This window comes from Tachyglossus aculeatus, chromosome 22 (assembly GCF_015852505.1).
Source record: "Tachyglossus aculeatus isolate mTacAcu1 chromosome 22, mTacAcu1.pri, whole genome shotgun sequence".
Lineage (NCBI taxonomy): Eukaryota > Metazoa > Chordata > Mammalia > Monotremata > Tachyglossidae > Tachyglossus > Tachyglossus aculeatus.
This window is the reverse complement of record NC_052087.1, coordinates 37,110,093-37,136,481: the sequence shown is the minus strand read 5'-3', so window position 1 is coordinate 37,136,481 and position 26,389 is coordinate 37,110,093. Positions and strand designations below refer to the sequence as shown.

The following is a 26,389-nucleotide window of genomic DNA, read 5'->3' as shown; positions in this document are numbered from 1 at the left end:
AAAGAAGCCCATCTGGAGCCTCAGCGAGGGCATGACAAAGCTTTTATCAGTCTTTGCTGGGCAACCCCGTGCTCCAGAAATAAAGGTTCAAGTTGTCAAGTCCAAACAGAGCTCAGGAGAGAAAGGCTTCTTCCCCCACCACCCTCTAGAAAAAACTATTTCTAACCATCATTAGTAAAACATAAGAGCCCAAGGCTAAGACACAACATCACTCTCCCTTGACTGCTTCTGAACTGCAACCCACTCAAAGACAAGGAGAATAATTTAACTTGGGGAAGAATAACGAACACAGAAAAAACCCCTCTCTTTGTCCTCGTATTTTTTTTGAAAGATTTGTTTCTCAGTTCCCCAAGATCGCGTTCCAGGTGTAATTTGGGAAGCATTTGGGATGCATGGTATTATGGAAGAGGAAAGTCTGAAAAGATGTCAGGGTAAAGAGAGAGTCGAAAGCTGCCTGATTTGCAGAGAATGGAAGCAGGGATGCTGATCTTTTTGAAGTCTGTTAGAGCAAGGGTATCATCATGAACATATCTGGATGGGCACATATAATGGCCCATCTACTTTTTTAAAAAAAGGTATTAAGCGCTTACTATGTGCCAAGGCACTGTAATTTATATATTATATAATTTATATATTTATAAATTACTTGTTTTTTCATATTAAAGTCTGTCTCCCCCTCTACACTGTAAGCTCATTATGGGTAGGGAACACATCTGCTAATTTCTCTTGTACTCTCCCAAGCACTTATACATAGTAAAAGCACAATACCATTGGTTGATTGCACTGTACTCTACCAAGCGCTTAGTACAGTGCTCAATAAATACAATTGATTAATTGGGTCAATGAACTGCAGGGGTAGATACAAGATAATCAGACTGAATACGGTCCCTGTTCTAAATATAAGTCTTAATGCCCATTTTGCAGATGAGGGACCTGAGGCACAGAGAAGTGAAATGACTTACCCAAGGTCACCCCGCAGATGAGTGGGAGAGCAGGATTTGAACCCAGGTCCTCCGACTCCTAGGCCCATGCTCTTTCCACTAGGCTATGCTGCTTCCTTAGCAAGTGCTAAGTAACAAATGCTTAGTAACAAATATCAGTACAGTGTTAATAAAAATAATAATTATTATTATTACAGTGTTCTGCCCACAGTAAGCACTCAAATAAAATTGAATGAATGAAATACCATGAAAAAAAAAGGGCAGCAGGAGCAAAAACAGGAAGGCAGACCCTTTCTCCAGATTTTAAGAACGGTTAAATTGGTGAATTCTGTTGTATTGTCCTCTCTCAAGTACTTAGTACAGTGCTCTGCCCACAGGAAGCAATCAATAAATACCATCAATTGATTCCTTCAGGAACATGATAGAGTAAGAAAGTGTCTAGGAACAGAAAGTCAGTTTTTTTTTGATGGTATTTATTAAGTGCTTACTATGTGCCAAGCACTGTTCTAAGCACTGGGGGAGATACAAGGTGATCAGGTTGTCCCAGGTGGGGCTCATAGTCTCAATCCCCATTTTACAGATGAGGTAATTGAGGCACAGAGAAGTTAAGTGACTTTTCATTCATTCAGTCGTATTTACTGAGCGCTTACTGTGTGCAGAGCACTGTACTAAGTGCTTGGGAAGTACAAGTTGGCAACATATAGAGACGGTCCTTACCCAACAGTGGGCTCACAGTCTAGCAGGGGGAGACAGACAACCAAACATAGTAACAAAATAAAATAAATAGAATAAATATGTACAAGTAAAATAGAGTAATAAATATGTACAAACATATATATATATATATATACAGGTGACTTGCCCAAAGTCACGCAGCTGATAAGTTGAGAAGCAGCATGGCTCAGTGGTAAGAGCACAGGCTTTGGAGTCAGAGGTCATGGGTTCAAATCCAGGCTCCGCCACTAAGCTGTGTGACTTGGGGCAATTCACTTCATTTCTCTGTGCCTCAGTAACTGCATCTGTAAATGGGGATTAAGACTGTGAGCCCGCCGTGGGACAACCTGATCACCTTGTAACCTCCCCAGTCCTTAGAACAGTGCTTGGCACATAGTAAGCACTTAACAAATACCAACATTATTATTATTATTATAAGTGGTGGAGTCAGGATTAGAACCCATGACCTCTGACTCCCAAGCCCGGGCTCTTTCCACTAAGCCACACTGCTTCTAAATAGGAGGGAAAACAACAGTTGCCAGTTTTCCAATATACAGGCTCCAACACTGACCTTCTTTCAAAATACATGTTTATTGGTATTTTCACAGTATACAATGCAGTTTAGATGTGCTAGTCTTTCAGAGTGAGAGGTTGGAGCCCAGCCCTAGCCAGAGTTTGGCCGAAATGCTAATTAAGTCGGTAGTAAAAATTTCCCAGTAAGTGCTATTTCCAGCATAAAGAGGCACATTGTTAGCATTTCCTTAGCTGGGATCTTTCCTTTCCTTTCACTGCCTTCAAAGCTTGGGAACAGGCCCTCTAAACTCTCAGCGGGGGGTGGTGGGGACGGAAAAGAAAACAGAACACTGGATGTTCTAGGTACAGACTCTGCTATACCGTGTCACTTCCTCCTCGGCCAGGCACAAACAAGCTCATTCCTCCCATTGTAACGCCGCGATGGACCGCACGACAGGAGTTCACACAAGCCCAAAGACACGATTTCTGGGTAACGAGTCTGATCCGACAGGGACGGTTCCATCAGTAATCCCGAAACGGGACAAATTAAGGTCTCACCCCTCACTAGGATTCTTAACTGTCTCCATGCCAGCCAGGGGCAGAATCAATCGCTGGAGTTATTAAGCTGGGGGCAAGTGGCAGAGAGCCACCTTCTTGAGACCCGCCTGTCAAAGTGGTCACCACTGATCCTCCACGAGGGGAAAAAAAACACGTTGCTGGCCGGCTCCTGCTCACATCCCGACTAGACGGACTGAAACCCTTCAAGGTGGGAGCCCAGCCCCATAACCCCCCACCCCCCCCACTAACTTTATTCGTAGCTCCAGACCAAAGAATCCGATTATTCACTGCCTCCGCTCCACCGGAACGCTCCTCTTCACGATGGAGAAACTTTTAAGCTTTGAGGGCCTCAGGTGGACAGACTTCTCCAGGATTGAGGCCGTACTGCAGTTGGCCGTCCTTGACTGCCGCCCAAGGCATGGAGTAGGTGGACCATTTGGCAGTCCATTCTCCCTCCTTGCTAACGACGATGAGTCCCCCCGTACCCTGCACCCTGGTCTTCATGTAATTTAATGCGGTGTCGGCCGCCTCTTCTGGAGACATTCCTGAAACGAGATCATCCAAAAATCCTGGAGAACTCAAATAATTAAAGGTATTTATTGTGTGCAGAGCACTTGCATTAAGCATCTGAGAGACTACAATGCAATAGACTTGGTAGATTCAGTTCCTTCCCTTGGGGAGCTTACAATCAGAGAGATTGGAAGCAGTGTGGATTAGTGGATAAAGCGTGGGCCTGGGATCCAGAGGATCTGGGCTCTTTTCACTTCCCTGCTATGTGACCTTGGGCAAATCAATTTAACTGCTCTGGGCCTCAGTTTCCTCAACTGCAAAATGGGGATTCAATACCTGTTCTCCCTCTTACCTAGATGGTGAGCCCCAAGTCAGGGACTGTGTCTGATCTGATTAACTTGTATCTACCCCAGCACTTAGGACAATGCTTGGCACAAAGTGCTTAAATATGCTCCTCCCCCCAAAACAAAACAAAACAAAAACAAAAAAACACAAAGATGACTGGAAATATCTGCTCATAGGACAGGAGGCTCTGTTTTGTGGAAATGACAAGATGTCCCTCTAGACGATAAGCTAATTATGGGCAGGGAATGTTTCAGTTTATTGTTATTCCGTACTCCCACAAGCACTTAGTACAGTGCTTTGCACGCAGTAAGCGCTCAAATAAAATTGAATGAATGATGTGCGTGTTGCAGAAAGACTCTGGGTGTCATTCTGAATTAATGGTGATCACCATTATCCAGCTCACCGTGATCTAAAATGAAACGACTAAATCTGTTTGAAATATAAGCCTGGATAACAGTACATAAACTTCCATTCAGGATTGGAGTTCCTCAGATAACATTCTTGAGGACTCAAGGCAGGAGAAGTATGGCCATTTAGGAATAAGATCCTGACTTTAACAGATTAATCCACCAAAAAACAAATTAAGTGTGGGGTGGGAAAACTACTTTGCCCACTAATGTGATACTTTCCATAAGTCACTCCAGGGATTTTGTTTACTGGAGTGTCCTGTTCTAGGTGTTGGAATATTTTTTAGCCTGACTATAAATTCGTTTTTAGAAAACAATGTATGAAGTGAATTGCACAACTCGTCTATACCAGAAAGCAGTGACCACTGTTGAAAAGCTCCAGCTAATTGCACAAAGGCCTGGCCTGATTTTTTTCAGGCTCAAGGCTTGAACTAATCTCCATTTTCCAAGGAGTACATTGTAAAGCCATCAATAAGCCACCTGGACCCTATGTCACTCTGAATCCCCAAATACGGAGTTTTGGCATCAGTCAAATGCAACTGGAGAAAAAAAAAAGAGTGGATTGGGGGATTATTTTAAATAACAGAAGCCTCAGGGAAGAAATTGGAAAGGAAAGAGTTGCTCTAGGGGAAAAACGTAATCTTGCATTTGTCTCCTTCGCAATGTCTACTCAAATGGCATTAATTCTTCGTTGGGATTTTATTGCCAGTATTAAAATTTACTTTAAAAATACACTTGACCCATTGAACTCAAGTCCAACTCCCTGGAAATAGTCTAAATTTCTTTTTTTAAATGTGACAAAAGCTTAATAATAATTGCAGTATTAATATTAACTGCATACATTTGATAGTCTGTACCCGTTGTTGGGTAGGGACCATCTCTATATGTTGCCAACTTGTACTTCCCAAGTGCTTAGTACGGTGCTCTGTAAACAGTAAGCGCTCAATAAATATGATTGAATGAATGATAGTCATTCAATCGTATTTATTAATAATAATAATAATGTTGGTATTTGTTAAGCGCTTACTATGTGCCAAGCACTGCTCTAAGCGCTGGGGGGGAATACAAGGTAATCAAGGTTGTCCCACGTGGGGCTCACAGTCTTCATCCCCATTTTACAGACGAGGGAACTGAGGCACAGAGAAGTTAAGTGACTTGCCCAAAGTCACACAGCTGACAAGTGGTGGAACCGGGATTAGAACCCATGACCTTTGACTCTCAAGCCTGGGCTCTTGCCACTGAGCCACGCTGCTTAGTGCTTACTATATGCAAAGCACTGTACTAAATAGTTAGGAGAGTACAATCACAGACATTCCCTGCCCACAATGAGCTCACAGTCTAGAGGATGAGCTCAATCTAGAACAAGCGCTTAGTACAGTGCTCAGCACACAGTAAGCACTCAATAAATATGATTGAATGAATGAATAGAAGACACTCACCCTATACTTAACCTCCACGACAGTTGTGTACCTATCTTTAAATTATAGATTACAAATTATTTACTTAAATCAGTGTCCATCTTCCCCTCTGGAATGTAAGCTTGTGGACAGGGAATGTGTCTGCTAATTCTGCTGTACTATACTCTCCCAAGCACTTAGTACAGTGTTCTGCACATAGTAAGGGTTCAATAAATACCACTGATTGATTGATTTGTTTACTATGTGCCACGCATTGTACCAAGTCCTGGGGTAGACACAAGATAATCAGATTCCACATGAGGTACGCCAGCTAAGTAGAAGGGAAAACAGGCACTGAATCCTCATTTTACAGATTGGAGAACTGAGGCACAGAGAAATTAAGTGACTTGCCCAAGATCGAACAGCAGACAAGTGGTGAAGCAGGGCTCCCAAGCCCATGATCTTTCCAATAGGCCACACTGCTTCGCTGTTTGTGGATTTATAGTGAGCTTTATAGTCAAACAGCTATTGGCCAGGATTACATGACGACCTTAAACACAGGAAAGATTTGGGAACGTGACAGGGCAGATCACTGATTCGATGGAGAAATATAACAAGTAGAATACACCAATCAGGCTGTATTAACTAACTATTTAGGATTTGAATTCATTATGTTCACCTGAAACAATAATTAAGGTTGTGAAGAAGAAAGATAGGCCGCCCGTACCTTGCTCCATGTGGAAGAGTGTAAGTCTGGCTAGATTCACTTTCATAATGCTTTCTCCATGCCCGGTGGAAGATACGGCACCTATGTGATTGTCAGCATACCCTCCAGATCCTGCTCAGTGAAGAAAATGTATTAACGTAAGAAATTCAGTTATCAAGGCAACTGAACCCCAAATAAATTCATTCATTCGTATTTATTGAGCGCTTACTGTGTGTAAGCACTGTACTAAGTGCTTGGGAGAGTACAACAATAAGCAGACACAAATGGTCAAGGAAGACTGAGGGAATGGCCTGCAAGTTACAATATGGTGCTTGTGGGAGGCTTCCTATACGTGTGTAAGAATATTTGAGGGAAAGGGGCCCGGCAAACAAGCACTTCCAGGGGTTGAGAAGCTGTGAAGGAAAGTATTGGCCCTTATGGCCACAGGGAGTCTGGGAGAGGACATCTTTGAGACACAGAGAGTGTTTTGAAAGAAGGTCAGTTTGGGGTCATTTCTTATTATTATGGTATTTGTTAAGTGCTTATTATGAGCCAAACACTAAGTACTGGGGAAGCTACCAGTTAATCAGATCGGACAAAGTCCCTGACCTTCTTGAGGCTCACAGTTTAGAGTTTCACCATCTTGACCCTATTTCCCCCAGGCTGGTCAACATGGTGGGGGAAGAAAGAGGCTAAGTGGTCCAGAGAGAAGAGATGCTACCTTGGAAGTACAAGAGGTCTCTCTCTCTCTGTGTATATATATAAATAAAAAGCATAGGCTTTGACTGCCGCAAGAATGGGAATTTTTACCTGGATTCTCTTATAGGCATGCGATATAGTGGGGGTGAACAGCAATTACCCTGGAGAATACAGGTGTGTAATTTCTTCCAAAATGAAGTCACAACTTCAAAGGTCATGAAGACCCAGTAGCAAATGTGGCACGTGAATACAAAAGTTCATATCACTCCCCTTGGTCCTCACAGGTACCACAGCCCAGATTGCCCTCCCAAGCCCTTGGTCTCAGTAATAATAATAATAATAAAAATGATATTTGTTAAGCACTGTTAATAATAATAATAATAATAATGATGGCATTTGTTAAGTGCTTACTGTTCTAAGCACTGGGGGGGATACAAGGTGATCAGGTTGCCCCACGCGGGCCTCACAGTCTTAATCCCTATTTTACAGATGAGGTAACTGAGGCTCAGAGAAGCTAAGTGACTTGCCCAAGGTCACACAGCGGAGCCGGGTTCGAGCCCACGACCTCTGACTCCAAAGCTCGCGCTCTTTCCACTGAGTCCATGTCCCACAGGGGACTCAGTCGTACTCCCCATTTTACAGATGAGGCAACTGAGGCTCAGAGAAGTTAAGCGACTTGTCCAAGGTCACACGGCAGAAAGGTGGCGGAGCCGGGACTAGAACTCAAGTCCTTTTGGCTCCCAGGCCTGTGTTCTATCCGCTAGGCAACACTGCTCCTGTTCTCCCTCCTATTTAGATTGTGAGCCCCACGTGGTGCCTGGTTATCTTGTATCTACCCCAGTGCTTGGTACAATGCTTGTCACCTAGTAAGTACTTAACAAATACCACGATCATCATCATCACCACCTTACCGATGCATGGTGAGTCCCCAACGCGGCCAATCATCTTATTCACGACACCCCCCGTGGATGTGGCAGAGGCCACATTTCCTTGGCTGTCCATGGCAACGGCACCGACTGTTCCGAGATCTCTGCCACGAGTCAGAAGACAAAATACCAGAGCTTTGTTGATTTTAGCAATTTAACGGGGCACCGCGAACTTTACACAGTCCTTGTTTAATTCACTTCCGTCAGAGTGGGATCTGTCTCAAATGGACCACATAGCAAATCCAACGTCCTGCACGTTTGCAAACAAGACAGCAAAAACCACATTAGCCCAATTCCAAAAATATACAAATCCATTTGTGTATAAACTTACTGATGTCAGCTTTCTAGTGTGTAAGGGATACCAAATAGTGTCTGGGTCAAATGCAGTCTCTTGTTGATTTATTTGCTCATTTTTCTTAATATTTCATTCAACCATATTTATTAAATTCTTATTGTGGGCAGAGCATTGTAATATTTCTCCTTCCTATCACCCGCCTGTCACTTTTTCTGTTAGACACCTCCTCAGTCTTACTATTTTTTAGCAGATCCAATGAAGTCTTCAAAGGTAGGGGAGGGGAGAGGAAAGATTTGAAATAAATGGTAATTCTGGATTACCTGTGGTTCTTAAATTTTTGAGAAGCTCTCTAACAGAGATGGCTGAAGAGTCGCCAGCTTTAATGCCCCTGCTGCTTGCATGCAAATTTTAAGGAGTCATTTTTTTAAAAAATGGTATTTAAGTACCTACTAGCTGCCAGGCACTGTACTAAGCACTGTAAAAGCTAATCAGGTTGACACAGTCCCCGTCCCACATGGGGCTCACAGTCTGAATCCCCATTTTACAAATTAGGGAACTCAGGCACGGAGAAATTCAGTAACTTGCCCAAGGTCAGATGGCAGACATGTAGCAGAGCAGGGATTTAGAACCCAGGTCCTTTGGTTCCCAGGCCCAGACTTTTTCCAGTACAGAATGGCAGGAGATCTGTAATTTGGTGGGATTTGGGGAGAGGGATGGTTAAAATTGGACATTGGACTGGCAGACGTGGAAGGGGTGGAAATATATATTTATATATATTTATATACAAATTAGTATATATATGTATATATTTGTACATATTTATTATTCTATTTATTTTGTTAATGATGTGTATATAGCCTTAATTCTATTTTGATGCTACTGATGCCCGTCTAATTGTTTTGTTGTCTGTTTTCCCCTTCTAGACTGCAAGCCCGTTGTTGGGTAGAGAAGCAGCGTGGCTCAGTGGAAAGAGCCCGGGCTTTGGAGTCAGAGGTCATGGGTTCAAATCCCAGCTCCGCCAACTGTCAGCTGTGTGACTTTGGGCAAGTCACTTAACTTCTCTGGGCCTTAGTTACTTCATCTGTAAAATGGGGATGAAGACTGTGAGCCCCACGTGGGACAACCTGATCACCTTGTAACCTCACCAGTGCTTAGAACAGTGCTTTGCACATAGCAAGCGCTTAATAATGCCATTATTATTATTTTTATTATTTCTATCTGTTGCCAAATTGTACTTTCCAAGCGCTTAGTACAGTGCTCTGCACACAGTAAGAGCTCAATAAATACGAATGAATGAATGAAAAAGGTCAATAAATGCCATTATTATTATTATTGTTTCTATCTGTTGCCGAACTGTACTTTCCAAGTGCTTAGTACAGTGCTCTGCACACAGTAGGCACTCAATAAATATGAATGAATGAATGAATGAATGAAAAAGGTCAGGGAGGAAGAGGAAGGGAAGTGTTTATTTGATGTCTGTGATTTTTCCCTCCTTGGGGTTTGGAATTAGGGTTGTTAGTGTCCCCAAGTGGAAGAACTTGGAGCCTGACTCATAATAGGGGAACATTTTTAAAAAATGAAATCCTGAAGAGTTGTGTTTCAAAAGCTAACCTGGCTCTCTCCACTTCAATCCATACTTCATGCTGCTGCCCGGATTATCTTTGTCCAGAAACGCTCTGGACATATTACTCCCCTCCTCAAAAACCTCCAATGGCTACCGATCAATCTGCGCATCAGGCAGAAACTCCTCACCCTGGGCTTCAAGGCTCTCCATCCCCTCGCCCCCTCCTACCTCACCTCCCTTCTCTCCTTCTACTGCCCAGCCCGCACCCTCCGCTCCTCCGCCGCTAATCTCCTCACTGTACCTCACTCTCACCTGTCCCGCCATCGACCCCCGGCCCACGTCATCCCCCGGGCCTGGAATGCCCTCCCTCTGCCCATTCGCCAAGCTAGCTTTCTTCCTCCCTTCAAGGCCCTGCTGAGAGCTCACCTCCTCCAGGAGGCCTTCCCAGACTGAGCCCCTTCTTTCCTCTCCCCCTCGTCCCCCTCTCCATCCCCCCGTCTTACCTCCTTCCCTTCCCCACAGCACCTGTATATATGTATATATGGTTGTACATATTTATTACTCTATTCATTTATTTATTTATTTATTTTACTTGTACATTTCTATCCTACTTATTTTATTTTGTTGGTATGTTTGGTTCTGTTCTCTGTCTCCCCCTTTTAGACTGTGAGCCCACTGTTGGGTAGGGACTGTCTCTATGTGATGCCAATTTGTACTTCCCAAGCGCTTAGTACAGTGCTCTGCACATAGTAAGTACTCAATAAATACGATTGATTGATTGATTGATTGATTGACTTTGCTACCTCTCCTTGACTTCTAGAAAGGACAAAAGACTCCAAGTTATGGTCAGGAAGCAGCATGGCATAGTGGATAGAGCACAGGGCTGGGAGTCAGAAGGACCTAGATTCTAATTCCAGCTCCTCCACCTGTCTGTTGTGTGACCTTAGGCAAGTCATTTAACTTCTCTGCGCCTCAGTTACCTCATCTGTAAAATGGGGATGAATGCTGTGAGCCCCACGTAGGACATGGACTGTGTCCAATCTGATTATCTTGTATCTGCCTCAGAGCTCAGTAGAGGGCCTGGCACATAATAATAATAATAATGTTGGTATTTGTTAAGCGCTTACTATGTGCCAAGTACTGTTCTAAGCACTGGGGGGGATACAAGGTGATCAGGTTGTCCCGTGAGAAGCAGCATGGCTCAGTGGAAAAAGCATGGGCTTTGGAGTCAAAGGTCATGGGTTCGAATCCCGGCTCCACCACGTCTGCTGTGTGACCTTGGGCAAGTTACTTAACTTCTCTCAGCCTCAGTTCCCTCATCTGTAAAATGGGGATTAAGACTGTGAGCCCCACATGGGATAACCTGATCACCTTGTATCCCCCAGTGCTTAAAACAGTGCTTTGCATGTAGTAAGTGCTTAACAAATGCCATTACTATTATTATGTGGGGCTCACAGTCTTCATCCCCATTTTACAGATGAGGTAACTGAGGCACAGAGAAGTGAAATGACTTGCCCAAGGTCACACAGCAGACAAATGGTGGAGCTGGGATTAGAACCCATGACCTCTGACTCCCAAGCCCGTGCTCTTTCCACTGAGCCAGGCTGCTTCTCCACCTTTTTATTTCTATTTTTTAAAAAAGGTGAAGTCTGGCTCCAGCTCCAGACTATGTGTCTCCAAGAACCCTATTCAAGCAGAAGTTAGCATTTGATGCTGGTCTTTGGTGAATTTTAACAGGTTTTCATTGTTGTTTGGATTATATTCTTACTGTACTCCACTCAACATCCCCCATTTATATTGTGAGCTACTGAACTGATTTTCTTGCAGTGTATTTAATCTCCCACTCTAGCGCTTCGACTACTGTAAGGCTGAAATAAGTGCTAATACTGCTACAGAGCAAGGCCCCAGTTTTTGGAATGCGAGGAAAGAGTTATTCAGAATTAGCCTTTCCCCATGCCAGACAAGCAAGCCACAAGTCAACTTTTCTACACTTTAACAACATACTTGTGAACCCAAATCACGTGCTCTAATCGCATAATCAAGACACTTAAGAATGTGTTCCAAAGGTAAGGTTTTGTACTGAAAACAACTTTGATACAAACGGTTTCAGAGTCAAAATTCCAAGGCCTAGACATTGTTAAATCAATCAATCATATTTATTGAGCGCTTACTATGTGCAGAGCACTGTACTAAGCACTTGGGAAATACAAATTGGCAACATATAGAGACAGTCCCTACCCAACAATGCCTCTAACTTGTGAAAGTTCTAATATCTAAATTAAGACATGGAAAGATACCTACTTTTCAGACGCTGGTAGCTGGGCCCCTTTAAGTTTCGCTTTCTCCAGTCGCTTTAAATTCTGTTCTGTCACTAGGTGCTCTTCAGGAATTTCAGGGACCCCCATAGCTTTGGCAAAAAGTGCTGCCCCTTGATCTGTCAGCATTGTATGCCTTGTCTGGTTTGGAAAGAAAAGAAAAACAGTAAGCCTTACTTTGGAGTGATTAGAGAGAGGTGTTGCATTCCATTTATTCATATTAATGTCTGTCTTTCCCTCTGGATTCTAAGCTGATTGTGGGCAGGGGATGTGTCTGTTTACTGTTATACTGTATTCTTCCAAGTGCTTAGAACAGTGCTCTGCACACAGTAAGTGCTTCATAAATACCAATGAATGAATGAATGTACCAATTCCGCCTTTGGAACATGTCCAAAGTGCCAAGTCCTGCCTTGAGTGAAATAATTTGATTTTCCAGGTCCTGGAAGAGAATAGTGAAGAGGGACAAAGAGAAGATGTAGAATTCTTCCTCTGGATGTGTTTCTCTTGGCCTCCTTACACTCAGGAAGCTGTTCTGTTCCTAGCAAGGCACAAACCGCTTTCGGTTGGGAGACTAGTGTAGTTTGCAAGGAGGGGGAAGTCAACTGAAGCCTCAGATGTACTTTAGGACTGGCCAAAGGACTTTGTTTAGCCAGGGTTGTCTGACCCTGTAACCCCCCTCGTCCCAGTCAGGGAAGGCTGCGGAGTTCACACAAGTCTCTCAGTAAGTATAAAGTCTAAACTTCCATTTTAATGGATGACGGGGTAAGAATAATAACGATGACAGTAATACTGGTTAAGTTTTTACTCTATGCCAAGCAGGGTTCTAAGCACTGGGGTAGATACAAGATCATCAGGTTGGACACACTCCCTATCCCACAGAGGGCTCACAGTCTTAACCCCCATTTTACAGATGAGGGAACTGAGGCCCAGAAAAGTGAAGTGACTTACCCAAGGTCACACAGCAGACATGTGGCAGGGCCGGAATTAGAACCCAGGTCCTTCAGACTCCCGCGCCCGTGCTCTATCCACTAGGCCATGCTGTTTCTGACTTCTCTGGGTCAGTTAAGTCCTTCTAAGTTTAAGGACTTAAATGGCCCAGAGTTAATTTTTTTGAAAAAGCTCTTCGGAAAAAAAAAGTAAAAGACATCCTTTTGTACTCTGAGGGGAGGAAGGGAGAAGAGCAAAAAGGATGATTGTGGAAGATAGGGTCTGGAGCATTCCGAGTCTGCCATTTCTCAATTTTAGTGGAGGCCTGGCCCTGAGACCAGGCCACGGGGTGGGATGCGAACCTCCCCTCAGCCTCCCCTTGCACAGCAGGAGCTGGGAACAGTGGAGGCTTTGGCTCTGAGATGGGGTTGGGCCGCAGGGAGATAATACTGACTTACCCCCAGCTTGGCCGTTGCGGAGGGCTTTGATCCTGCAGAGAGCTGGACCTTACCCTGCCTGAACACCTGGCTGATAAACAGCTCTGAAGGTACGATCTGCCACTGAAGTCAGTAATCGCATTTATTGAGTACTTACTGTATTAAGAGCATTCATTCATTCAATTGTGTTTACTGACTGCTTACTGTGTGCAGAGCACTGTACTAAGTGCTTGGGGAGTACAAGTCGGCAACATATAGCGACAGTCCCTACCCAACAACGGGCTTACAATCTAGAAGGGGGAGACAGACAACAAAACAAAACATGTAGACAGGTGTCAAAATCACCAGAATAAATAGAATTATAGCTATATGCACATCATTAACAAAATAAATAGAATAGTAAATACGTACAAGTAAAATAAATAGAGTAATAAATCTGTACAAATACATACAAGTGCTGTGGGGAGGGGACGGACGCAGGGCGGGGGGATGGGGAGGAGGAGAGGAAAAAAGGGGCTCAGTCTGGGAAGGCCTCCTGGAGGAGGTGAGTTCTCAGTAGGGCTTTGAAGGCAGGAAGAGAGCTAGTTTGGTGGATGTGTGGAGGGAGGGCATTCCAGGCCAGGGGAAGGACATGGGTCGGGGGTCGACGGCGGGACAGGCGAGAACGAGGCACAGTGAGGAGGTTAGAGCACTGCACTAAATGTTTGGGAGAGTACAATATAACAGACATTCCCTACCCACAGTGAGCTTTCAGTCTAGAGGGGGAGTTTATAGTCTCCTGGTAAGGAGAGCTGACTTTTTACTGCTCAGCCTGGCTCAAGGCGACATTCCTCTATTCCCTCTGAAAGCTTCCCCTGGCTGGGAGCTGTTGGGTATATTCTGCCCCCTTCCCACCCACCTGAAGAACCTGAAATTAATTGCAGGAAACTCCAGATTAAACTGCTACTGCTCTCGACATTCTCTGCTCTGACCTCACCATGTTCCCCTCAGTAATAATAATGATGGCATTTGTTAGGCACTTACTATGTGCCAGGCACTGTTCTAAGCACTGGGGGAGATATAAGGTAATCAGGTTGTCCCACGTGGGGCTCACATTCTTAATCTCCATTTTACAAGTGAGAGAACGGAGGCACAGAGAAGTGAAGTGACTTTCTCCAAGTCACACAGCTGACAAGTGGCGGAGTGGGGATTAGAACCCACAGCCTCTGACTCTCAAGCTTGTGCTCTTTCCACTGAGCCACGCTGCTTCTCAATCCCCTCCCTCTGATCATTCCCCACCCTGTCTTTCTTTCTGGCTCCACACCCCTCCCCCATGTGGACCCCATCAGCTCATGGCTCACAGTCTTCATCCCCATTTTACAGATGAGGGAACTGAGGCACAGAGAAGTTAAGTGAACTTAACTTAAACTTAACTTAAACTTAACAACTTTAACTTAACTTAACCTTAAATTTAAAGTGAACTTAAGAACTTAGGAAGTTAAGTCACCTCTCCAGAGGTGACTCCATCTTCTCTAACTGGAAAAGAGGGAAGAGTTTGCTTCCTTCTTGTTCCTCAGTGTAACTTGCAAACCATCCCCCTAATGCCACTGCCAATCTTTCTTTCCCTTCTTCTGAAGCTCATAACATCCGCCTCTAACACCCACTCTTGAAACCTTTTTTACATTCCTCTCTCTTTCTCCATCTCTCCACCAGTGCTTGGGAACTTCAATATCTACATGGATGTTCCCCCTAGCCTTCCCACTGCCTTCTTCCTCTCGCTCAACTTCGCCGACTTCCTGCTCCACCGCACTTCACCCATTCACCAACTTGGACATGTGTTCAATCATCACCATTTCTACCTTCCTCAAATCGGAAATTCCACTGACCACAAATTCCTTATCTGCCTTCTGTCCCCCATTCACCCTCTTCCCACAAAACTGTCCTGTTTCCCCCCAGAGACCGCTGATCTCTTGACCCCCTCCGTTTTCCAAAATCATCATCCCTGATTTGGTCTCAATATCCAAACTTTGATGAACAAATCCACACCTTCAACTCAACTTCCTTATTCCCTCTCCCCAGTCCTGTCATTCTTGGGCCATCAACACTCAGCCCTGGATTATCTAAACAGTACACTTCCTCTGCTCCTATGCTTGAGTTGCAAAGGGCTGCTGCTGCTAATCTAGACATCAGGCTGACCTCATCCACCTCAATCTCATCCTCACCTGCAACCAGTTTACAATCTGCAAGTTACAGATAATAATAATAATAATTGTCCAGGTCTTAGAGTCAAAGCCTCCCCTGTTCCCAGCTCCCGGTGTTCAGGGTGAGGCTTGGGGGAGGTCTGCATCCCACCCCATAGCCTGGTCTCAGGGCCAGGCCTCCACTAAAGTTGGGAAATGGCAGACTTGGAATGCTCCAGTTGCTATCTTCCACAAGCATCCTTTTTGCTCTTCTCCCTTCTTCCGCTCAGAGTACAGAAGAGTGTCTTTTTTTAAAGAGCTTTAAAAAAATAATAAAAATTAAAAATAATATAATAAATAATAAGTATTTGTTAAGGCTTACTATGTGCCAGGCACTGTATTAAGCGCTGGAACAGATCTATACACTTAGGTTCTAAGATGGCTTGACCACGAAGAGGTGGTTGGGGGGCAAAGCAAGAAATAAGGATCACTGGCAGGGATCTGGCCTCCGGGAGCACAGTGCAACTTCTCCTGAGGGGCTCAGGAGAACTGTTCGAAAAGAAGTGTGAGAAGATGAGAAAATCAGTTTGATGGCACTTGGGAAAAATGAAACCCTTAGTACAAAAATCAATGGAACATGATCAGAAATAAAAATAGGAAAGGCTGGAGATTTCAACAGTTTGAGGTAACAGGAGGATTGGAAGATTAGTGTAAAAGTTGCCATCTTGGATATCCCAAAATCTTGATTTGCACACACTCTGCATGGCACGAAGAAAAGAATGCTATTTATTCATGTGTATGTTCTGCCTACCTTTTCCATTACGAGATGGGCGAGTTTGATTGGGTTGGCGATTTGCTTTACTGCTGAAACTGCTCCTGAGGAGAGATCTTTTCCGTCCATTATAACTGCATCCATTTCTACTTTACCTTGCTCGTTTAAAACTGATCCGCATCCTAAAATCAGGAATGGAAGAAAAAAAAAATTAAGAAGATTTCTTGAAAAACACATGAACCTTAATGTTTTTGGCTTGAAGTGACTGCAAACAGGTGGGAGTTATCCTCTTTTGGAGCATTGAGAGAAGCAGTATGATCTAGTGGATAATCAATCAATGGTATTTATTCTTCACTACATGCAGAGCACTGTACTAAGTGCTTGGGAGAGAACAACGCAACAGAATTAGCAGACACATTCCCAAGCACAGGCCTGGGCGTCAGAGGACATAGGTTCTGACCTTGGCTCTGCCACTTGTTTGCTGTGTGACCTTGGGTGAGTCACTTAAGGTCTCTGTGATTCATTTACCTCATCTGTAAAACGATGATTAAAATTTTGAGCCCCAGGTGGACATGGACTGTGTCAACCTGCGTACCTTATAACTACTCCAGTGCTTAGTACTGTGCCTGGCACATAGGAACTACTTAAATACCATAAAAAAAAATAAGATCTGAAGTCCAGGCCCCTGCCCTCCATTTCACTCTGATTTGAATAGGAAAATCACATTCTCTTGGTCTTTTTTTTTTAAATAAAAAAAGAAACCTGGTTACTGTCCAGTTTATTGTAGGTCCAGGCCATTTCAACTTCAATGCTACTGTTGCAGAAAAAAATTCTGGAAGTCAAGAAGGAAAAGAAAGCCGTTGGGTGTTGGGGGAGAGGGGCTGTCAATCTTGTAGGTAGAAATGATTTACGATAGCCAGATTTGGGTTTTTTTTACGTGGTATTTGTTAAGTTCATTCATTCAATCATATTTATTGAGTGCTTACTGTGTGCACAGCACTGTACTAACTGCTTGGGAAGTACAAGTTGGCAATATATAGAGATGGTTCCACAGTGGGTTCACAGACTGGAGGGGGGAGACAGACAACAAAACAAAACAAAACAAAAAGTGCTCATTATGTTTTTTAAAATGGTATTTGTTAAGCAAATACCATGGACTGCCTGAAAAACAAACAAAGGGATTTTAAAGCAAATTAAACCAAAGTGGTCTTTGGAAGGCCAAATAATTCAACAGATTAGCATATTTTGGACACATAATCAGGAGGACTAATTCTCTAGAGAAGACATTAATGCTAGGAAAAGTCAGGGAAAATGTGGAAGAGGCAGACCAGCAGCTAGATGGATAGAGACCATAACAACGATAACAGAAAAACTGTTAGAAAGGTTGCCGATTATGGCAGAGGATAGGATGTTCTGCAGAAAGTACGTCCATGGACTACCTATGAATTGGAAACGACTCGACGGCACATAATAATAATAATAATACATTTGTTAAGAGCACACTATTTTTTTCAATGGTATTTGTTAAGCGCTCACTATGTGCTAGGCACTGTACTAAGCGCTGGGATAGATATGAGATAATCTGGTTGGACACAGTCCCTGCCCCACATAGGGTCACAATCTTAATCCCCATTTTACAGATGAGGAAAAGGAGGCCCAGAGAAGTGAAGTGGCTTGCCCAAGATCACAAGACAAGTGGCAGAGCCAGAATTAGAACTCAGGTCCCCCCAGGCCCACGTTTCATCCAGTAGGCCACGCTGCTTCTTTGTAGATGCAGCCCGGGTGCTTTAGTCGACATGGAAAATGGATACATAGAAGGACTGGATCTCGAGAAATCTAGCCTGCTTCGAAGATAGATTTGCTTGCCTCTTAGATGGTTGAGAAATTCTCCACTTGTATTTCTTTAGGGCACTTATCCTATTGAGCCATTTCCTAGGGCAGTAAGGAGTTACCTGCATTAAACTCCGGATCATCCTCCAACACAACCACTGCCCCTTCGACGGCGTCCACTGCCCGCCCACCTCCTCTGAGGATGTCATATCCCTTCAAAGCAGCTTTGGTCACCCCCTGGCGTAACTTTTCCTGACGATCTTCAGGGTGAGGAGCATTTCCACCAGCTCCTCCGTGAACCACAATGACCAGCGGCATGTTGTCAGATCCTAGGGAACAAGAGTCCAAACAGCTAAAATTCTTCCTATAAATTCAGAAGATATTTTTTTAAAAATGGTATTTGTTAAACACTAGGTACCAGGCACTGTACTAAGTGCTAGGGTTGATACAAGCGAAGCAGGGTGGACACAGTCCACGTCCTACATGGGGTTCACAGTCAATCCCCATTTTACAGATGAGGTAACTGAGGGAAAGTGAAGTGAAGTGACTTCCCTAAAGTCACACAGCAGACAAATCCCAGAGCCCCGTGCTCTAACCACTAAGCCATGCTGCTGACGCAAGTTTAGTCAAAGGCCAGGTTTCTCAGAAATGACTCCAGTCAGGAGTAAGTAGCTAGTCAGAACTAGTTTCTGATGACACTTTGCACCCAATCTCATGAGTTTGACCTTTTTCTTCCCCCTTCTTCTCCCAACCCCCTTTTTTCTCTCTACTATTTTTTAGACTTGCAAAAGGTACCTCAGAGCCTGGCTTGCCTAGTCCTGCTCTTGGCACTGAAAGCCAGCTGATCTTTGCTTTGAGGAAATCTTTGGGGGAGCCATCCAGCTTCAACTATAAAAGAATCCCAACATGTGGTTTTATAAAACCGATAGTATACTTCTTCTGGACTTACACATTCATTTAAGGTCTTCTGCGGTTCTCCGATTTGCATACAGGAAACATCTATCTCTGTGGTGCAATAGGGTGTAAGGGAGTGCCCTAAAAACAGAGAGCGAAGTGGAAGGAAAAAGAGGGGAGAGGCAAGAAAGAGGGTATAGGAGGGGCAGGAAGAGCAAGCTCCCCACCCCCTGAAAAAAATCCCAACAGAGAAATAGAGAAGTAGCGTGTTTTAGTGGCTCGAGCACAGGCCTGGGAACCAGACGGCCCTGGGTTCTAATCCCAGCTCTGCCACTTGTCTGCTGTGTGACCTTGGGTAAGTCACTTAACTTCTCTCTGCCTCAGTTACCTCATCTGGAAAATGAGGATTATAACTGTGAGCCCAATGTGGGATACAGGCTGTGTCCAATCTGATTAGCTTGTATCTACCCCAGCGCTTAGTGCAGTGCCTGGCACATAGTAAGCACTTAACAAATACCATTCATTCATTCAATCGTATTTATTGAGCACTTACTGTGTGCAGAGCACTGTACTAAGCACTTGGGAGGTACAAATCGGCAACATATAGAGATGGTCCCTACCCAACAACGGGCTCCATAAAAATAGTACTGGGAGGCAGCTATTTCCATTGCTCAGAAGCAGGAATAAGAGGGAAACCAAGGCAGTCCCTCCACCAAAGACCAGGATACAATTTTCCAAAAACACCAAGAAATCAATCAATGGTATTTATTGAGCGCTTACTGTGTGCAGAGCACTGTACTGCACTTGGGAGAGAGCAATATAACAGGGTTGGCCAACATGTTCTCTACCCAAAAGGGGCTTACAGTCTAGAAATAGTGACCCTCCAACATAGAGGATGCCCAGCGAACAGTGAATGATGGTTAAGAATGCCACAAGTCAGCAAACTTCAGTCAATCAATAAGCACAGCACTGTGCTAAGTGCTGGGGAGAGTACAACAGAGATAATGAACACCATCCCTGTCCTCAAAGGATTTAATTGTAGTGGGTGGGGGGGAAGGGGGGACTGCAGGTAGAAGGAATGAGAAAAGGGGCTGTGTGTATGAGTTAGTAATTAAGTAATCAAGTTAAAAAGGTACTTAAGTGCCACCAGAGGTTGTCAGTAGATAAGTACCAGTTGAGGGGCTCTAACCCAGGTGAGGAGTGGGAGATAGTAGACATTTCTTAGCTGGAAGCAAGATGCAGTTACATTACTGGAGTTTTGAAGATTAAAGCATTACGAAACCTTCCCCCACAAGGCGTCATCTTTCCTGTAGTTGCCTTTTGAAACATTTTCCTCTCCTTCTCCTCCGTTTTTATTTAAACGGTATTTGTTAAGCACTTACTATGTGCCAGGCACTGTTCGAAGCACTGGGTTAGAGACAAAGTAATCAGGTTGGACACAGTCCATGGACCACAAGGGACTCACTATCTTATTCCTCACTGTACAGATAACAGGCACAGAGGAGTGAAGTGACTTGCCCAAGGTCACACAGCAGACAATAATAATAATAATGGTAGTATTTGTTAAGTGCTTACTATGTGCCAAGCACTGTTCTAAGCGCTGGGGGAGATACAAGGTAATCAGGTTGTCCCCCGTGGGGCTCACAGTCTCAATCCCCATTTTACAGATGAGGGAATCAGAGAAGTTAAGTAGCGGCAGAGCCAGAATTAAAACCCAGGTCCTTCTGACTCTCAGGACCATGCCCTATCCACTAGACCATACTGCTTCTCTGAATCAATTAATCAGTATTTATTGAGTGTTGACTTTGTGCAGAGCACTATACTACTTTGGAGAGTACAATACAACAGAGTCGGTAGACACATTCTCTGCCCACAACAAAGTTACAGTCGAAGGATGAGTTTATAGTCCTAACCTGACTTATTGAGATCTTCTGGAGGACCAGGGGGTTTTCAAATATGATCACCAGAGGATTTCCATGTAGCCAGGAATGGTAGATATGTTTTAAAATACTGGGAAGTTCAGTGGATTTCTGCTAGTTTTTCCAGTGGAGGAGGTGGGGAGGGAATGAGTGGCAACAACAAAATGATCACCATTATGAGGTATTTAATTCCAAAATTTTACCCACCATGCTGGAAATACTGCAAACACTGAATCCATCTACCTCCCTTTCATGCACAGCTTTTTGCCATAATCTGCATTAACTTTTTATTCTGATTTCTCTGGACCCTTATTATGATTTTGGTGTTTGTTAAATGCTTACTATGTGGCAAGCTCTGGTCTAAGCGCCAGGGTAGATACAAGTTAATCAGGTAGGACACAGACCCTGTCACAATCAGGGCTCAGAGTCTAAGAAGGAGGAATAACCGGATATTAAGTGATTTACTCAAGGTCCCTCAACAGGCAACTGGCAAAGCCAGGATTAGTACAAAAATCCTGACTCTCTGGCCTATGCTCTGTCCACTAGGCCATACTAATTCTCCTCACTAAAGAAGGTAGATAAAGCATGGATCTGAGAGCTAGGGCCCCAAATTCTAATCCCAGTTCTGACACTGGCCTAATACAGGATCTCGGGCAAGTCACTTGACCTCTGTGACTCGGTTTTCTCATCTGTCAGATAGGGATAAAACACCTGCTATCATCACCCAGCTCTTTAGCCTCCCACAGTCAACCAGCACTCATTGTGTACAGACCCCTGTACTAAGCACTTGGGAGGGAACGATAGAGTGGACCGGATCCCTGCCCTCAAGGAGTGGACCGGATCCCTGCCCAAATTCAATATCTTGTAGTGCTTTTACCACATAATCAAGTGCTTAATACCCTTTCATTCATTCATTATTTGAGAGCAGAGCACTGTACTAAGCACTTGGGAAAGTACAATACACAATAATCAGACACAGTCCCTGCCCACGAGCTGCTTACAGTCTAGAGAGTGGGGAGACAGACATCAAGACAAAGTTACAGATCCGCCAAGCTAGCTCTCTTCCTCCCTTCAAAGCCCTACTGAGAGCTCACCTCCTCCAAGAGGCCTTCCCAGACTGAGCCCCCTTTTTCCTCTCCCCCTCCCATCCCCCCTGCCCTACCTCCTTCCCCTCCCCACAGCACCTGTATATATGTTTGTACAGTTTTATTACTCTGTTTATTTTACTTGTACCTATTTACTATTCTATTTATTTTGTTCATGATGTGCATTTAGCTTTATTTCTATTACTCTGATGACTTGACACGTGTCCACATGTTTTGTTGTCTGTCTCCCCCTTCTAGACTGTGAGCCCATTGTTGGGTAGGGACCGTATCTATATGTTGCCGACTTGTCCTTCCCAAGCACTTAGTACAGTGCTCTGCACCCAGTAAGTGCTCAATAAATACGACTGAATGAATGAATGAATAAGTGCTGTGGGGCTAGGAAGGGGGAAAGGACCAAGGGAGCAAGTCAGGCAATGCAGAGGGAGTGGGAGAAGAGGAAAGGAGGAGATGGGAAGGCCTCATGGAGGAGATGGGCCTTGTCATCATTACCGACTGCTAGCCCAGCCTCTCAGGAGAGCCTCCCCCAGAACAGGAAGAGCATTCCATGGTTCAAGCAAACAGGACTTCATTGCCAAACAGAGTCTCCCAGCAGACCACACAGACTGCCTGTCCTGGGATGCAGCCTGGCTTTAGATCCAATCCCTTTTCCCCGGCAGCGGGCTACTCCCTCAAGAGAGTGGCCTTATCTGGATTTGACAAGCTGCACTTCATATCTCAGTCAATATGAAGTGGTCCTGGGCCCCTTCTCTCTCTTTTCTTATCTGGTCCTTCTGGGGTTGCTGTAAGCAGGTTGAAACATTTCGCTATAACATGTACATTAATTCTTTCTCTCCTGACATTGACATTTCTACACCACCTTTCCAAGTGAGGGGTTACTGCAACGGATTAACTTCTCCCTGCCTCAGTCCCCTCATCTGGAAAATGGGGATTAAGACTGTGAGCCCTAGCTGGGACATGGACTGTGTCCAACCTGATTTTCTTGGATCTACCCAGTGCTTGGCATAGTGCCTGTCACACACCAAGCACTTAAATACTATAAAGACAATCAATTGACAATCAATCCCCCTCCCCATCCCCCCGCCTTACCTTCTTCCCCTCCCCACAGCACCTGTATATGTGTATATATGTTTGTACACATTTATTACTCTATTTTATTTGTACAAATTCATTCTATTTATTTTATTTTGTTAATATGTTTTGTTTTGTTCTCTGTCTGCCCCTTCTAGACTGTGAGCCCACTGTTGGGTAGGGACCGTCTCTGTGTGTTGCCAACTTGTACTTCCCAAGCGCTTAGTACAGTGCTCTACACACAGTAAGCGCTCAATAAATATGACAATGAATTGACTGAATGTTTACTGTGAGCAGTGCACTGTACTAAGCACTTGACAGAATATGATACAACAGAGTTGGTGGAAACTTTCCCTGCCCACAAGAAGCTTATAGTTTAGTGCCAGCTCTAGTGACAGCCCTCTCTACAGTAGGCAGAGACTCTGAATCCCTCCCCTTCCTCTCCTTCTCCCTTCCTGCCCCCCTCCTACACCCCCCTACTTCCCTCTTTCTCCCCCTCCTACCTCCATCTTTCTTTTACCTACCCCCCATCCTTCTCCCCCAAACCCGCCCCCTCAGTCATTCATTCAATAATATTTATTGAGCGCTTACTGAGTGAAGAGCACTGTACTAAGCTCTTGGAAAGGACAATTCGGCAACAGATAGAGACAATCCCTACCCAACAATGGGCTCTCAGTCTAGAAGGACAAAGTAATTAGGTGGTCCCACGTGGGGCTCACAGTCTTAATCCCCATTTTACAGATGAGGGAACTAAGGCACAGAGAAGTGAAGTGACTTACCCAAGGTCACACAGCAGACAAATGGCACCCCTCCTTCTCCCCCTCCTACCCCCTATTCTTCTCCCTCTCCTTCTCCCCTTCTTCTCCCCCTCCTGTCCCCTATCCTTCTATCCCTCCTACCCCCCCCACCCCCCTCCTTCTCCCCCATCTGCCCCCCCTTTTCCCCCTCCTGTCCCCCATCCTTCTCCCCTCCTGTTTCCCCATCCTCTCCCTCCTGTCCCCCCTCCTTCTCCCCTCTTGTCCCCCTCCTTCTCTCCCTCCTGTCCCCCTCCTTCTCTCCCTCCTGTCCCCCTTCCTTCTTTCCCTCCTGACCCCCATTTTTCTCCCCCCTGCCCTCCCTTCTGTCCCCCCTCCTTCTCTCCTCCTGTCACCAATCCTTCTCTCCCTCCTACCACCAATCCTTCTCCCTTCCTGTCCCCCCTCCTACCCCCATCCTTCTGCCCTCCTGTCCCCCCTCCTACCCCCATCCTTCTCCCCTCCTGTCCCCCCTCCCTCTTCCCTCCTACCCCCAATCCTTCTCTCCCTCCTACCCTCAATCTTTCTCTCCCTCCTGTCCCCCTCCTTCTCCCCTCCTGTCCTGCCTCCTTCTCTCCCTCCTGCCCCCCTCCTCCCCCCATCCTTCTCTACTCCTACCCCCCTCCTTCCCCCATCCTTCTCTCTTCCTAACCCCCTCCTTCCCCCATCCTTCTCTCTTCCTACCTCCTCCTTCCCCCATCCTTTTCTCTTCCTAACCCCCTCCTTCCCCCCATCCTTCTCTCTTCCTACCCCCTCCTCCCCATCCTTCTCTTTTCCTACCCCCCTCCTTTCCCCCATCATTCTCTTTTCCTACCCCCCTCCTTTCCCCCATCCTTCTCTCTTCCTACCCCTCTCCTTCCCCCATTCTTCTCTCCTCCTACCCCCAATCCTTCTCTCCCTCCTTTTCCCCATCCTTCTTCCTACCCCCTCCTTCCCCCATCCTTCTCTCTTCCTACCCCCTCCTTCCCCCATCCTTCTCTCTTCCTACCCCCTCCTTCCCCCATCCTTCTCTTTTCCTACCCCCCTCCTTTCCCCCATCATTCTCTTCCTACCCCTCTCCTCCCCCCATTCTTCTCTCCTCCTACCCCCCTCCTTCCCTCATTATTCTCTCCTCCTAACCCCCTCCTTCCCCCTATTCTTCTCTCCTCCTACCCCCTGCCTCCCCCCATTCTTCTCTCCTCCTACCCCCATCCTTCTCCCCTCCTTTCCCCCATCCTTCTCTCTTCCTACCCCCCTCCTTCCCCCATCCTTCTCTCTTCCTACCCCCTCCTTCCCCCATCCTTCTCTTTCCCTACCCAACTCCTTTCCCCATCCTTCTCTTTTCCTACCCCCCTCCTTTCCCCCATCATTCTCTCCTCCTACCCCCTCCTTCCCTCATTATTCTCTCCTCCTACCCCCCTCCTTCTCCCATTATTCTCTCCTCCTACCCCTCTCCTTCCCCCATTATTCTCTCCTCCTACCCCCTTCCTTCCCCCCATTCTTCTCTCCTCCTACCCTCCGCCTTCCCCCCATTCTTCTCTCCTCCTACCCTCCGCCTTCCCCCCATTCTTCTCTCCCCCTACCCCCATCCTTCTCTCCCTCCTACCCCCAATCTTTCTCCCCTCCTGTCCCCCCTTCTGTCCCCATCCTTCTTCCTCTCCTACTCCTCTCCTGTCCCCATCCTTCTTCCCCTCCTACTCCTCTCCTGTCCCCCTCCTTCTCCCCTTCTACCCGCAATCCTTTTCCCCTCCTGTCCCCCAATCCTTCTCCCCCTCCTTCTCTCCCTCCTATCCCCAATCTTTCTCCCCTCCTCCACCCCTCCTTCCCCCCTCCCCACTGGCCGCTTCCTTACCTGGGGAACAAGTGCGCACGCGCCCTGCGGGTACCAACTGGTGAGCGCTGGGCGGGCGGGCGGCCACTTTAACACTGCTCCTGCGCATGCGCACAAGAAGGCCGGAGGGGGGCGGGGCGGGGCACTCCCCGTGGGTAATTACGGTAAATGCCCTGTCATTCATTCATTCATTCATTCGCATTTATTGAGCGCTTACTGTGTGCAGAGCACTGGACTAATTGCTTGGGAAGTCCAAGCTGGCAACATATAGAGACAATCCCTTCCCACCAGCGGGCTCACAGTCTAGAAGGGGGAGACAGACAACGGAACAAAACATGTGGACAGGTGTCAAGTCATCAGAATAAACAGAAATAAAGTACTTTAGTAAATCCCCTCTTGTACTTCGAGTGGATTTGGGTCATATTGTTCATTCAGTCGTATTTATTGAGCAATTACTGTGTGCAGAGCACTGTACTAAGCGCTTGGGAAGTACAAATTGGCAACATATAGAGACGGTCCCTACCCGACAGCGGGTCCACAGTCTGTCCTGCAGCGCATCGCGGAAGGGAAATTGGTTAACACTTAATAATAATGATGATGGCATTTGTTAAGCGCTTACTATGTGCCAAGCACTGTTCTAAGAGCTGGGGAGGATACGAGGTGATCAGGTTGCCCCATGTGGGGCTCACAGTCTTCATACCCATTTTACAGATGAGGGAACTGAGGCACAGAGAAGTGAAGTGACTTGCCCAAAGTCACACAGCTGACACTTGTTGGAAGGAG

General features: G+C 45.6%; 1 protein-coding gene across 2 annotated transcripts; it reads right to left on the bottom strand.

The window, feature by feature from the left end:
* Positions 1-2,227: 2,227 nt before the first annotated feature.
* ASRGL1 (asparaginase and isoaspartyl peptidase 1) lies at positions 2,228-25,697 on the bottom strand. Of its 2 annotated transcripts, none has more exons than XM_038764451.1 (7): positions 25,628-25,697; positions 18,138-18,344; positions 16,225-16,367; positions 11,877-12,031; positions 7,702-7,820; positions 6,113-6,223; positions 2,228-3,271 (listed from the first exon to the last, which is right to left on the bottom strand). In XM_038764451.1, the coding sequence occupies exons 2-7, from the start codon at positions 18,331-18,333 to the stop codon at positions 3,060-3,062; spliced, it is 936 nt and encodes a 311-aa protein (XP_038620379.1). In that variant the 5' UTR covers positions 18,334-18,344; positions 25,628-25,697; the 3' UTR covers positions 2,228-3,059. The 2 variants fall into 2 exon arrangements, with proteins under 2 accessions (XP_038620379.1, XP_038620380.1); XM_038764452.1 differs by lacking the exon at positions 25,628-25,697 and adding an exon at positions 18,965-18,983.
* Positions 25,698-26,389: the final 692 nt, after the last annotated feature.